Below are 15,787 nucleotides of genomic sequence, written 5' to 3' on the forward strand. Positions count from 1 at the left end.
TCATCTCTGTGCAGGCGCCATCAATCAGCCAGCAGAGGTCGTAATTGCACCAGTCATGGGAGAGAGACCCCATCCGGCTTAGTCCCGCCCAAATCTAAACAACAGGCCAATCGTTGTTCAAGTGGCCGCGCAGCCTTAGCCGGTAGGCAGAGCTGCGATTCGATACGATGTATTCGAGATCCCAGCTCTGGTGTTCTAGCGTGTGTTTTACCACTGTGCCACCTGAGCGGCCTTCATTTAATGTTTTAAGATTCAACTTGTTACTTAAATATGCTGATTCTATGGGTTCTGAAGAAAGTACTGTGTTAAATTAAAAAGAGGTAATGTACATTAAAAGAAAGTGCAAAGAAAGAAGATCATTTTCAGTTGTATTCTCAGACTTTATGCCCCAGTTTTATATATCAAGAACAAAAACAAATGCTTTTATATGTCAGGAGCAAAATCCTTTTAGCTTTAAAATAAGTTGAACCTCCCTGTCAGAGATACATTCTATTAAAGCAGAACTGTTTTCAGAAAGACTAAAAGCTTAAGCATTTATGTTCATTGGCACACAGACAAATTAGTGTTTCCACACCAAACACTTCATGAAACCTGAATCTATATCATAACTGCAAACTGCAGGGATCTTATTTTTCCATATGTTATGATTTGGAAGTAATTAAATTTTCCATTTTTAGGGGAAATTAAATTACCACACAGAAAAACTGGCAGCCTTGTCAGAACAAAATAGCACTAACAGATATGATGAGCATCCTACCATGACATGCTTACCAGGACATCATGAATTAGGGCTTGGTAGGTCCATGTGTGATGAAGTGGGGTGGCAAGGTCCACATTTCGGTCAGCAAGAACAAATAGTGGCCTCTGAACAAAATAGCACTAACAGATATGATAAGCATCCTACCATGAGCATGCTTACCAGGACATCATGAATTAGGGCTTGGTAAGTCCATGTGTGATGAAGTGGGGTGGCAAGGTCCACATTTCGGTCAGCAAGAACAAATAGTGGCCTCTGAAAACTAAGTAAGGCAGACAGAGAAACAAAGGACAAAGAGAGAGTTTGAAATAGAAAGAAAATAAAGAAGTTGATTAATCTTTTTTCCACTCGGGGCTCATAGCAATGAAAAAAAAAACATCACATTTTGGGAGAATGTTTTAAGCTTCTTAAGTGGAAACTGGGTACTCAGTGGGGATGGACTGCACTGCCAGCAGGGAAAATTATCTCTGTGTAATTTAACCTAAAACCCAAGGTACTGGTGGGCAACATGAAAAGCAAACAGGATTCATAGATTTTGTAGGGATTAAGTGTTAGAAATTAAATTAACTTAAAAGTACACTCTGAATGGTGATCTCCTTACATCCCTTTTTTAGTAAACGTATCAGTGTGTGATACCTGAACTGGCCAGTGCCCATGGTGTCTCCAGTGAACAAGCTGTTACGAGCATCTCGCAAATTCTCTCTCAGTTTCTTGTCAAGTTTCTGCAATAAGATTTACCATTTTTAATACTTACTTAATACATACAAATAATATAAACACAAAATATAGGGTGGGCCATTTATATGGATGCATCTAAATAAAATGGGAATGGTTGGTGATATTAACTTCCTGTTTGTGGCAAATTAGTATATGGGAGGGGGAAAACTTTTCAAGATGGGTGGTGACCATGGCGGCCATTTTGAAGTCGGCCATTTTGGATCCAACTTTAGTTTTTTCAATGGGAAGAGAGTCATGTGACACATCAAACTTATTGAGAATTTCACAAGAAAAACAGTGGTGTGCTTGGTTTTAACGTAACTTTATTCTTTCATGAGTTATTTACAAGCTTCTCTTTGTTTACAGCCATTGACATGTCGCAGAGGTTAACACGTGAGGAGCGGATAGAAATTGTGTTGATGTCTGGTGAACGCAGTACCCGGGTCATTGCAGCAGATTTCAATGCAAGACACCCTACGAGACCACCCATCTCCCATGCTACAGTTAGCAAACTGCTTGCCAAGTTTCGTGAAACTGGTTCAGTGTTGGATTTGCCAAAATGTGGACGCATGAAAACTGTCACTAATGAAGAAACATCAGTGGCTGTCCTAGCTTCATTCAGCAAGAGCCCACAGCGTAGCACTCGCCGCATGTCACTGGAGAGTGGCATCAGTCGAACATCCCTTCGGCGGATATTAGCTACTCACAAATGGCACCCTTACAAACTCCAGCTGCTGCAGCATCTCAACGAGGATGACCCAGATCGGCGCACTGAATTTGCAGAATGGGCAAAACAAAAATTGGAACAGGACCCTCAGTTTACACAGAACATTTTGTTCAGTGATGAGGCAAACTTTTATGTGAATGGTGAAGTTAACAAACAAAACCACCGCTATTGGTCTGACACTAACCCACATTGGATAGATCCCTCCAAGACTGTTGGAACACAAAAATTGATGGTATGGTGTGGTATATGGGGTACAAAGATAGTGGGGCCATTCTTCATCAATGGAAACCTCAAGGCCACTGGATATTTGAAATTGCTACATGATGATGTGTTTCCCTCTTTATGCACTGAAGCTGGCACGTTCCCTGAGTTTTTCCAGCAAGATGGTGCACCACCACATTATGGGTGTCAGGTCCGAGCATTCCTAGATGAACAGTTTCCTGGAAAGTGGATTGGTCGTCGTGGGCCAGTTGAATGGCCCCCAAGGTCTCCCGATCTGACCCCCTTAGACTTTTATCTTTGGGGTCATCTGAAGGCAATTGTCTATGCTGTGAAGATACGAGATGTGCAGCACCTGAAACTACGGATACTGGAAGCCTGTGCTAGCATTTCTTCTGCGGTGTTGCTATCAGTGTGTGAAGAATGGGAGAAGAGGGTTGCACTTTGAACACATTTTATAAGTGGTCAGAAACTTGTAAATAACTCATGAAAGAATAAAGTTACGTTAAAACCAAGCACACCATTGTTTTTCTTGTGAAATTTTCAATAAGTTTGATGTGTCACATGACCCTCTTCCCATTGAAAAAACTAAAGTTGGATCCAAAATGGCCGACTTCAAAATGGCCGCCATGGTCACCACCCATCTTGAAAAGTTTTCCCCCTCCCATATACTAATGTGCCACAAACAGGAAGTTAATATCACCAACCATTCCCATTTTATTTAGGTGTATCCATATAAATGGCCCACCCTGTACATTGATTCCAGTATCATTAAAAAAAACACCAATCAGCCATAACATTAAAACCACCTACTTGTTTCTACACTCACTGTCCATTTTATCAGCTCCACTTACCATATAGAAGCACTTTGTAGTTCTACAATGATTGACTGTAGTCCATCTATTTCTCTACATACTTTTTTAGCCTGCTTTCACCCTGTTCTTCAATGGTCAGGACCCCCACAGAGCAGGTATTATTTAAATGGTGGATCATTCACATGGTGGTGGTGTGTTACTGTGTCTTAAATAATACCTGCTCTGTGGTGGTCCTGACCATTGAAGAACAGGGTGAAAGCAGGCTAAAAAAAGTATGTAGAGAAACAGATGACCTACAGTCAGTAATTGTAGAACAACAAAGTACTTCTATATGGTAAGTGGAGCTGATAAAATGGACAGTGAGTGTAGAAACAAGGAGGTGGTCATAATTTGATGCCTGATCGGTGTAATGTGGAATTTTAAAGCAGTAGGATAACTTGTTAATACTATCATGCCACAATTATTCAACTCCATAATATTGCTGATCTTAAAACCTACTGCTAGTCTGGGTGACCTTAAGTTGGATCACAATATGGTTAAACCATTGGGACCTAATAATGGCCCCTAAATTGCTTTAGCTGTGACATGTTATTTTGACATGTTAACTAAGTGTTTAATTTGGATTAAAAACATATGGCACTTGCACTGCTCCTAATACTCTCAGTAACACAATTTAAGGTCAACAAGAGAATACCAGCTGCCATACTTTGAGTAATTTCAAAAGCACCAGGTAACCAACCAATATATTGTAAATAAAAAAGGTTTTCATCCTTAAAGTAAAGGTTATAAATGCAAGTACAATTAATATGCTGTTTTACAGGCATCTCTTATGTGGAAATCAAATAATACACCAGCATCAATGGTTAGATCAAAATGTTATTGGTGCTTTTGGTTTTACATAGTGGTTATTAAACTCTTAAGATAAACTGGCAGTGTTTCCTCAAACAGACTTGATACCCAACAATAATCATTTTTAATTGTACTAGCTTTAGTTCTGAGATAGTCGATACTGTGCTTATAGAACTCCATGCAAAATCAGGCTAAACAATTAAAAATATTAAGTATATAAAAAGTATATAAAAGTGCAGTTTGAAATATTTTTGAAATATTGTATACTGTACAAGGGATTTCTTTGGATACTGCACCCCCCCGCTCTCAGATATATACAGAAGATGCAGAGTGGCTACTCTAAAGTGCCCAAAGCTAAGCGTAAGTAAGTGAATGTGTAAGTATGTAATGTCCTAAGGTGGATTGTCAAGGGTGTATTCCTGCCCTGCACCAAATGTTATCCACCATGTCCCTAATGTCCCTGATCAAGATTAGAAAGTTACAAAAGAAAACAAAATCTATATAAGGTGAAAATAATAGGGGCCCCCGAAACAGAGCTTTGTGGGACACCATATTTTATGGAAAAATTCCCTACTAGTATTCCCTATTACAAATATATCTGATCCAGCTCAGAGAGAGCACTTTTATTAGCTCATTAATTGTGTTGGGAAGTAGAATAAATCTAAACAATAAAATGAGCAGTAAGTCTCTAGAACCAACACTGAAAAGCCTGATCTAAACAACACAACATAATTATTGATTATTATTTGTTATTCAGTCATTAGTTAGTCCCACAAACAGATAAAAAGTTATTGTTGAAACTGGATAGCATATTTGTAGCCTCTGCTATACTACAGAAACCATTTAACAGACCAAACTAATGAGTAATGGTTCTTACAGTCTGAAAATAGAAAATGTGTATTTCTTAGGCTGCATTCACTGTACTATAGGTGAAACATTCAGCTTACCACAGCTACCATTTCAGCTGCGTTTCCTCTTGGACATCTGATTATTGGAACAGCACCTATTGAAACAGGAAATCAGAATCAGTTGCCAAAAGGAGGGTAAATTTAGACTTTTGTGCACATCGCCCAAAGCAAACAAGAATTCTACACACAGAGGCCAGATTCTATTTGAAAAATTCAAGTTAAATGCTGAATTATAGCGCCACCCTCAAGGTGATCAGGCTCATCTTTGTGTCTGGATAGTGGAAGGGAGTGCTACCTATTTATTACAATTTGCACAGCTTTCAATTTGGTCTGCATAAATCATTTTGGGAAAGAAAAGAATAATATTATATAATACTATAAAAAAGGAAAATCCTAATAAAACCAACAGAGCTTTGTAAACTTTGTGCCCTTAAAACACTATATGGCCAAAAGTATTTGGACACCTGACAATGAGATTGTTGGCATCCCATTTCAAAAACAATTGGTATTAAAATTAAAAAACATGTGTTACAAACAATTTATCAGATCAGAAAAATATATGCAACTGACAGAAGAATAGAGGTGGGCCATTATAACCTTTAGGTGAAGAAACCCAAGGTGACAGTGAGTGCAGTTTAATTTAAGAGTACAATAAGACTGTACACAATTGAATCTGCATAAATACCATGAAAGACTGGAAATAAATATTCTAAACTGAAATAGCGCTACATGCATAAACGCAAATGTAATTTACAATGAAGATATTTACCAAGAGTAACAAAGAAGCAGAAAAGACTGTCGACAACTGTGTCCATTATAGCCTCCATATCTGTGTCCATGATATCCGGCTTGTTGATTGCTGAAAGAGAAGCAGCAGTATTGTAAGCCACTGAGACAACACCAAATCATCTGCTCACAGCTACATAAATGAGGTATAAGTTCTATATCTCGCAAAAAACTACATACATGACCAGTTCTGTTAACTGAAAAAAGTACCAAAAAACTTCTATGTTTTCTCTCACCAACATGATCAATTTTTGTAAATATAAACAAATTTGGATCTTGATGTCTGCAACACACTCAACAAACCTGACAGTTATTTTTTACCTCTTTATCACTTACTAATTCCACTTTTGCAAACAGAGGATTGTAAGTTTTGTGGATTTCTTGCCCATTAATGCATGATACGAGATGTCTGTGGTGTCTGTCGTCTAATTCTCTGCATGATACTTTATGATTTTTAATAGGAGACAGATTTAGACTGGAGTTGGCATCTAGATTCATTCATTCATTTTTTCCAAAAACAAGCTAAAAAATGGGCTCATCTGACCACAGCACACAGGCTTGGGCTTAGAGAACTCAGCATTTGTAGAATTTCAGGTTGCATTTTTTAGTGCAGGAGCAGACTGTATTGCGTAAAAATGGTTTTCTGAAGTACTCCAGAGCTATATTTATTTCAGTAGCATAAAAGTTTCTCAGGCTTGAAGCACACATTCAATAGTGCTTTCCGGCCTTGCCTTACATGAACTAAGATTTCTTCAGATTTCCTGAATCTTTCTACAGTATTATGTATGGTAGATGGTAAAATGATTTGCAATCTTATGTTGAGAATTGTTCATTTTTAACTGATTCACAATTTTCTTAGGACGTTCGGCACAAAGTGGTTAGCCATGACCCATCTTTGCTAGCAAAGACTGAGACTTGAATATTCTATTCAATTTGTCACTCTTATTTTGATCCTGTCCTAAATTATGTTTGTATTGCATGCATCAAATTTCAAATGTGTTTATATAAAAGTATTTTTTTTGTACTTTTGTCAGTTCAATAAAAGTTCAAGACAACGTCATGTTTTATTACATTCTAATGTTCAAAATGTCATACGTTTCCTGTAAATTATCTTAAACATGTAATATTAAAATAATGACTTATTAAATTATTTTACAAGCTCACTGAGAATCACATGCTTTAATACACAAATATGATAAAATATAAATTTTCCATGTCAGGATATGTATTTATGACAGATCTTTAAGCATTATTGTTGGGTTTTGGAGTTTGCAGAGAAATACTGATTACTCTTAGGTTGACTCATTGAAAGATCTTGTCATCCAAACAGCACTATTTTTATGACATGAGAAATAAATATAAACACTTATAACAGAAGAACAAAGCTGCTTGTTGTGGTTTGCACTTAGCTCACCGTGATAGGAGATCTGTTCTTTGTTTTGATTGCTGAGCACAAACATGTCATCTTCTAGTGTTATGAAGTTCAAATACTGATCAAACACCTATTAAACACAAATGAAGACTTAGTGAAATATAGTGTTAGGCCAGCTAGATTTTTTTTTTTACCTATTAACAAAAACTGTAGATTTCTGATATTTGACATTCAAAATATGAGATCAGACTAAAATCTAAGGCAAACATGACACTCTTTGCACACACTCACACACACAGTGTAGTTAAGTGTTGTCAACATAATTTGAATAAGCAAAGGTAATTGGCTGAGGGTGCTAAATAAGAATTGAACTATAACAGTAAGTAAGTAAGTAAGTAAATTTTATTTATAAAGCACTCTTAAAACAACTTACGTTGACCAAAGTGCTGTACATCGAATAAGCATACATAACACATTATATTAAAAAAAAAAAGTAAGAACCAAATAAAAATACAGAGTAAGAGACAAAATAAAACAAATACAAATAGACTAAACAATTAAAATTAACACAGCTCCTCACTGTTCAAATGCCAGCTTATAAAGGTATGTTTTTAGGAGTGATTTAAAAACAGCGGCCGAAGGTGCTTGTCGAATATTAGGAGGTAGAGTGTTCCATAGCCTCGGAGCATAAACTGCAAATGCACGATCACCTTTTAGCTTCAAACGAGCCTTAGGAACAGTCAACAAATTCTGAGTGGCTGATCTTAAAGATCGCTGTGCGGTTGCGGGAGAAAGCATACCACTGAGATAAGCCGGGGCTTGACCATTCAGCGCTTTAAAAACAAATAAAAGCACTTTAAAATGAATCCTGTGCTGAACAGGCAGCCAATGTAGTGAGGCAAGGACTGGTGTAATATGGTTTCTTTTCTTGGTATTAGTCAGTAACCTTGCTGCTGCATTCTGGACTACCTGCAAGCGCCGCAACAGAGACTGACTAATCCCAATATACAGAGAATTACAGTAGTCAATTCTTGCAGAAATGAATGCATGAATAACTTTTTCCAGGTCAGAATAGCAGAGAAAAGGCTTAATCTTCGCAATATTTCTGAGCTGGAAGAAGCTATTCCTTACCACAGAGTTGATTTGTTTATCAAATCGGAGGTCAGAGTCAAAGATAACACCAAGATTTCTCACAGATGTTTTGACACATGTAGACAAGTGACCAAGGTTATTGGAGACACTATTGATGTGATGAGGACCCCCAAAAACGATAACCTCTGACTTGCTTTCATTCAGCTGAAGAAAATTGTCAGCCATCCACCTCTTTATGTCCTCAAGACAACTGCTAAGAGATGTTAACGAGCCATTGTCATTCGGTCTAATGGGAAGATAAAGCTGTATGTCATCAGCATACAGGTGAAAGCTGACATTGTGCTTCCTAATTATTTGACCCAGTGGCAGCATATAGAGAGAAAAAAAAATGATAACAGGCAGATAAAGACTGCTTAGTCCATCTCTAGTAAAAACAAAACAAAACAAAACAAAACAAAAAAACAATATCTAATTCAGGTTTCTCAAAAGCATAATTGCACAAAGATCATTAATAGGAAATCTGGCCCAGGTTAGTTATGTTTTAGGCCAAAAATGTTAGGGTTTTTCAGCCTTTTTACAGACCTGTTTGATGCTAACCTTAAATCAAATGTTTAGCGCTATGGTTAAAATTAAAATGTGGAAGGGCACTTGGGTGGCACAGCAGTTTAATTAACTAGCCCACCACCAGTGAGGCTCAATTCTCAAGTTGAAGTCCAGGCTGGGAACTTCACAGACCCAATGGCTGTGTCTGAGGGAGCAACTCCTACTCTTACTGGCTGGTGGAGTTGCTGGCACGAATATGGATGAAGTAGTGTATGAATCTGTAATATTAATAATTACTTACTTTGGTTACTTGATTCACAGCATTTGCTGCAAGAGCTGCATTGGCTATGTCTTCAAGCTTGCTTCTGGAGATTGCAGAGATGAAGTTTAGGTAGTAAGACTCATAAAGTTGGTTCCGCAGGTCCTGGAAGTTTCAAAAGCAACAGAAATAAATCAAGTCAGTAAATGTCTTTTATATACACAAATATTTGATCCACTGATAAAGAAATGCTTATTTTCCCAATAAAGGGCTTAAGTGAAACATCCCAATGATTGGAAAATTCGGAAGATAAAATAAAATGTTTTCTCGAATTTTTAATGTTTTGGCTGAGGAAGTTTTTTTTGTATTTTGTAAATATACACTTATTTCAAATTGATACCTGAAACACACTTAAAAACAGTTGGGATGGGGCAATATAAGTGACATTGAAACATTCCACAATACAAAGGTTAACTGGTAACAAGTGAGGAAATCATGATTGAGTATAAAAAGAGGAACCACCAAAGGCTCAGGCTGTGTCCGAAATTGCATACTTCCATACTGAACAGTACGTGAAAGCAGTACGCGAGAGCGGGTAGTGTGTCCGAATACATAGTATTCATTACACAGTGCGCAAAAAGTACTCAGATGACCTACTGCATGGGTGGCCATTTTGAGTATGCAAACACAGCACACTACTGTCTGCTAATCTAGCCTATAATTTAACTGGAGCTGCAAAGGTGTTTCATGCAGAAGAAGAAAGATGGCGGAGAGTCAGAGTAAGACAAAAATTTTAAATGTTATGATTAAGTACAACCCTAAATAAAGTTATGAGTAGCTTTGTAAAGAACGACAATGAATTTTGTCTGATTTTAAAATTGTTATAACTGTGGTGATGTGATGTCATGCACTACGTTACGTTGGTAAGATGGCTGATGTAGTACGTACGAGGTCGTGTGCATACTGCACACTTGCATACTGAAAGAGCGTACTGCTTTACCGGCCGAGCAGTGCGCACTGCCTTGAATTTAGTACGTACTGTTTAAGTATGCGATTTCGGACGCAGCTACAGTCTTTATAAAAGAGTTGTCAATCAGTTTAAAAATAACATTTCTACCTTATATACAAACCTCATTTCCAGAAAAGTTAAGACACATTCTAAAATGCAACAAAAACTGAAATCTGTATTTTGTAAATTCAATTAAACCTTTATTTAACAGACAGTCAACTTATTTTTTTTTGTCAAATATAAAAAAATAGTAATTGATGGCTGCAACACACTTAAAAAATCTGGAACAGAGGCATGTTACCACTGAGTTATATTACCTTTTCTTCTAATTATACTGTTTAATGGTTTGGGAATTTAACATACTATTTATTTATTTATTTGAGTTTTCACACCATGTTTAACACATACAGTGTATCACAAAAGTGAGTACACCCCTCACATTTCTGCAAATATTTTATTATATCTTTTCATGGGACAACACTATAGACATGAAACTTGGATATAACTTAGAGTAGTCAGTGTACAACTTGTATAGCAGTGTAGATTTACTGTCTTCTGAAAATAACTCAACACACAGCCATTAATGTCTAAATGGCTGGCAACATAAGTGAGTACACCCCACAGTGAACATGTCCAAATTGTGCCCAAAGTGTCAATATTTTGTGTGACCACCATTATTATCCAGCACAGAGCTGCACAGGTTGCTACTGGAATCCTCTTCCACTCCTCCATGATGACATCACGGAGCTGGTGGATGTTAGACACCTTGAACTCCTCCACCTTCCACTTGAGGATGCGCCACAGGTGCTCAATTGGGTTTAGTCCATCACCTTTACCTTCAGCTTCCTCAGCAAGGCAGTTGTCATTTTGGAGGTTGTGTTTGGGGTCGTTATCCTGTTGGAAAACTGCCATGAGGCCCAGTTTTCGAAGGGAGGGGATCATGCTCTGTTTCAGAATGTCACAGTACATGTTGGAATTCATGTTTCCCTCAACGAACTGCAGCTCCCCAGTGCCAGCAACACTCATGCAGCCCAAGACTATGATGCTACCACCACCATGCTTGACTGTAGGCAAGATACAGTTGTCTTGGTACTTCTCACCAGGGCGCCGCCACACATGCTGGACACCATCTGAGCCAAACAAGTTTATCTTGGTCTCGTCAGACCACAGGGCATTCCAGTAATCCATGTTCTTGGACTGCTTGTCTTCAGCAAACTGTTTGCGGGCTTTCTTGTGCGTCAGCTTCCTTCTGGGATGACGACCATGCAGACCGAGTTGATGCAGTGTGCGGCGTATGGTCTGAGCACTGACAGGCTGACCTCCCACGTCTTCAACCTCTGCAGCAATGCTGGCAGCACTCATGTGTCTATTTTTTAAAGCCAACCTCTGGATATAACGCCGAACACGTGGACTCAACTTCTTTGGTCGACCCTGGCGAAGCCTGTTCCGAGTGGAACCTGTCCTGGAAAAGCGTGCTGTAGCTCAGTTTCAGGGTGTTAGCAATCTTCTTATAGCCCAGGCCATCTTTGTGGAGAGCAACAATTCTATTTCTCACATCCTCAGAGAGTTCTTTGCCATGAGGTGCCATGTTGAATATCCAGTGGCCAGTATGAGAGAATTGTACCCAAAAAACCAAATTTAACAGCCCTGCTCCCCATTTACACCTGGGACCTTGACACATGACACCAGGGAGGGACAACGACACATTTGGGCACAATTTGGACATGTTCACTGTGGGGTGTACTCACTTATGTTGCCAGCTATTTAGACATTAATGGCTGTGTGTTGAGTTATTTTCAGAAGACAGTAAATCTACACTGCTATACAAGCTGTACACTGACTACTCTAAGTTATATCCAAGTTTTATTTCTATAGTGTTGTCCCATGAAAAGATATAATGAAATATTTGCAGAAATGTGAGGGGTGTACTCACTTTTGTGATACACTGTATGTGTCATTTCATAGCAACAATAAGTATTATGTATCTGCCTACTTTATCTTGTCTTTATATTTTGGTCCGTTTTATATTTTCATTTTTATGGCTGCGAGGTAGGTTAGAACTGTTCTTGTGTTGTCTTGTGTGAATTGAACATACTAAATGTTGCAGTTTTGATACGATACATTTTTTCTTGATACGAAACTTTAGCTGCTTAACAGTCCGTGGCATCTTTCAGTCCTTCAAGCACATGCACTCTATGTCTGAAAATGTTTTCTTTGTACTTTTATCAGTTGAATAAAAGTTCAAGCAATGTAACAAAATAGTTTAGTTTTTAATGCCTTTTTAGAAAGTGTCCCAACTTTTCTGGAAATGGGGTTTGTAAATTGTTGTATTCACATGAACTGGCTAAGACCTATTGTACAGATCAGACTTTTTTTAATGTATGGATTAAGCTTTAACTCTTACTTGACATATTCTGTCTATATTCTCCTCTGTGGGCATTACAAAGTAAATTGCAGGGACATCTGGGATGGGATCTCTGTCGGAGTGCAATAATCTGGCAAGTAAAGCAAAACAACATTTCATTTTAGTGAATTAACACACACACCAACAGCTGAACAGCTATATGATACAAATCATAAAACTGCACAGTAAACATTCTTTAAGAAATAATTTCTGCTCTTAACTGCAAGAGTTGCAAAATATATTAACATATTTTATCTGAGTTTATAAATCTGAGTTTCTTACAGGTGAAGCGTGATCCCCATGTCTCTTAACTCTTTCACTGATAGAAGAGGAGAGATAATATCCTGGCCGAACCGATCGTAAATAAGGACCTAATCCAACAAACAAGCGAAAAATTACATTTTAATGCAGCCATTTCGAATAAGTTACATGACTTATGTATCTCTAATACAGTCAAGCAAGCTCCTCTACCTTCCATACTGGTTCTGCTGATGTGTTTTTTATGGGTGGTGCATTAAAGTTTAGCATTCGCTTCAAGGCCACTGAGAAAAGATAAACATAAATCATTAGTTATTGAAATTAAAAATTAAAAAACACATATAAAGTAATTAGTAGTTCCTCAGTATTACAAACTAGAATTATTGATCATGCTTTACAACAGTGGAAAATCAGAAACAGTTAATCTTTGTTAACTACCTAAAGAAATAAACCAACATAAAGAGCAGTATAAAACTAAGCTAAGGTTTAGTCACCATCTGCCTTCTTGTATTCCAGGTTCACCATCTGGAACGTGGGGCTTTATCCAGTGGGTGTACATTTTTTGACCATTTCAAAAAAATTATGACAGACACTCACTTACACTGTTAACCGCTTATCCAATTAGGGTCGTGGGGGCGGGAGTGTTGGAGCCTATCCCAGCTTTTCAATGGTCGCAAGGCACACAGTAACACCCTGGACGGAGTACCAGTCCATCACAGGGCAGACACACATACCCACACACACACTCTGGGAGGAAACCCACACAGACACAGGGGGAACATGCAAACTCTGCACAGAAAGGACCCGGACCACCCCGCCACGCCTGGGGATCGAACCCAGGACCTTCTTGCTGTGAGGCGACAGTGCTACCCACCGAGCCATCCTTATACCATGGACACAAAACACTTATTTATGTGAGCAGCCAATCAACCTGCTGCATATTTTGGGAGGTTGAATGAAAACTGCAGACACTAACTCTAAATATGTGAGTTTGTGTGTGTTGCCCTGCAATAAACTGAAAACCAATCCAAGGTGTATGTGTTCATGCCTTGTGGTCAAGTGTTTCCAAGTAGCTCTGGTCCCACCATGACCACGAACAGCATAAAGCAATTAGGCAAATACAGATAAAACACTGTAATTATGGAAACATGGGCTGGTGATTTATCCCTGACCCCTGGCTATAAAAACGTCCACCTTCCAAAATTTTATTCAGTGGTCCTTTGGTGTGTCTGCAGTGCCTTTATGATACCTAACAACAAGTGGGTACAGTCAGCAGGCCTAATTTTCTGTAGCAGAATAATACATGCCAGTAGATTCACAGATCTTTAAAACATATTTCCCAAAAATAAACCGTGAGTATGAGATACAAATCAGCGATTCTAAATCAAATCAGCATTACTCAAGCGCATGTTCAATGGAGAACGTAATAATTATTTCTACAACATAACAACATGTTTTATTATTTATATTCTTTAACATTTAGAGATAATACTTTATTTTAAATTAGTTAGCTACCTTTATAACGTAGCGCTAAAGTGAAAGTAGCAGCAGAGCTAAACTACAAGTCATAATAATAAACCATTACGGGGTGTGGATTGAATGATGACAGTAGGATAATATATATAACATATTTTCATAAATATTTAATATACACTTAAAATACACTTTTTTAAGATTGCTGAAACAAATGTGTTATGAATGTAGGAACCTAATTAGCTGGCTAGCTGTAAGTACAGTTACCCAGCCTTAATTTAATTATTTGTATTATATAGAAAGATACGCGTATAAATATAACCACTTATGGAGAAATGTAACAAACACTTAGCATTTTAACTGTTAAAAATCAGGAAGAATCAGACCTGTCTGTTTTTCCCGGATGGAGGCCGCCATCTTTACTATTTATGCAATGACAGGATGATAGGTGACGTGGCAGCTCAGCGCACTAAAACAGCGCCATCTTACGCTGCCTTCAAGTCCTGTCCGATTTAACGCTTTTAATTCATTATTCTGCCAAAATAGAATAAAACTAACAAAAAACCTTTACATTATTTAAATAATATTAAAACCACCTCCTTGTTTCTACACTCACTGTCCATTTTATCAGCTCCACTTACCATATAGAAGCACTTTGTAGTTCTACAATTACTGACTGTAGTCCATCTGTTTCTCTACATACTTTGTTAAACCCCTTTCATGCTGTTCCTCAATGGTCAGGACCCCCACAGGACCACTACAGAGCAGGTATTATTTAGGTGGTGGATCATTCTCAGTACTGCAGTGACACTGACATGGTGGTGGTGTGTTAGTGTGTGTTGTGCTGGTATGAGTAGATCAGACACAGCAATGCTGATGGAGTTTTTCAATACCGTGTCCACTCACTGTCCACTCTATTAGACACTCCTACCTAGTTGGTCCACCTTGTAGATTTAAAGTCAGAGACGATCGGCTTGAACCGGCAACCTTCTGTTTACTAGCCCAGTACCTTAACCACTGAGCTATCACTGCCCTATGTCCCCTACACCACCACCATGTCATTGCCCCTGCAGTGCTGAGAATGATCCACCACCTAAATAATACCTGCTCTGTAGTGGTCCTGGTGGTCTCTATAAGTATACAGAGAAATAGAGTAAGTATATAGAGAAACAGATGGACTACAGTCAGTAATTGTAGAATTACAAAGTGCTTCTATATGGTAAGTTGAGCTGATAAACAAGAAAGTGAGTTTAGAAACAAGGAGGTGGTTTTAATGTTATGGCTGATCAGTGTAAATTGTAACATTTTATTCTCCTTAAGGCATTTAAACAAATCTAAATAATGGGCGGCACGGTGGCGCAGCAAGTATGCCAGCATGTAGGGAATCTGCACTTTAACTTTAGCTTCAGTAACTATGGAGTTTGGTTTATTCTCAGCATTTTCATAAAATTACTTTTGGATATCCCAGCTTGTTTGAAAGCTGGGATCAGAGGACAGGGTCTGCCATTGTACAGCGGCCCTGGAGCAGACGGTTCAAGAATCTTGCTCAAGGGCCCAACAGTGTCTGCATAGATTGCATAGTCTGCATGGATTTTAACT

At 38.2% G+C, this 15,787-nt stretch overlaps 1 protein-coding gene across 2 annotated transcripts in view; it reads right to left on the reverse strand.

Annotated features, from left to right (window-relative positions):
- Positions 1-14,621, reverse strand: part of scfd1 (sec1 family domain containing 1) — a 47,847-nt gene extending 33,226 nt beyond the window's left edge. For both annotated transcript variants that reach the window (XM_063006927.1, XM_063006928.1), the window contains exons 1-10: positions 14,575-14,621; positions 12,929-12,999; positions 12,740-12,828; positions 12,458-12,548; positions 9,087-9,209; positions 7,193-7,280; positions 5,762-5,851; positions 5,032-5,087; positions 1,394-1,479; positions 920-1,019 (exon numbers count right to left, since the gene is read on the reverse strand). In XM_063006927.1, the coding sequence (XP_062862997.1) occupies positions 920-1,019; positions 1,394-1,479; positions 5,032-5,087; positions 5,762-5,851; positions 7,193-7,280; positions 9,087-9,209; positions 12,458-12,548; positions 12,740-12,828; positions 12,929-12,999; positions 14,575-14,605 (825 nt within the window). In that variant the 5' untranslated portion in view covers positions 14,606-14,621. The remainder of the gene's footprint in view (positions 1-919; positions 1,020-1,393; positions 1,480-5,031; positions 5,088-5,761; positions 5,852-7,192; positions 7,281-9,086; positions 9,210-12,457; positions 12,549-12,739; positions 12,829-12,928; positions 13,000-14,574) is intronic.
- Between the last annotated feature and the right edge of the window lie 1,166 nt (positions 14,622-15,787).

Source organism: Trichomycterus rosablanca, chromosome 13 (genome assembly GCF_030014385.1).
Source record: "Trichomycterus rosablanca isolate fTriRos1 chromosome 13, fTriRos1.hap1, whole genome shotgun sequence".
Lineage (NCBI taxonomy): Eukaryota > Metazoa > Chordata > Actinopteri > Siluriformes > Trichomycteridae > Trichomycterus > Trichomycterus rosablanca.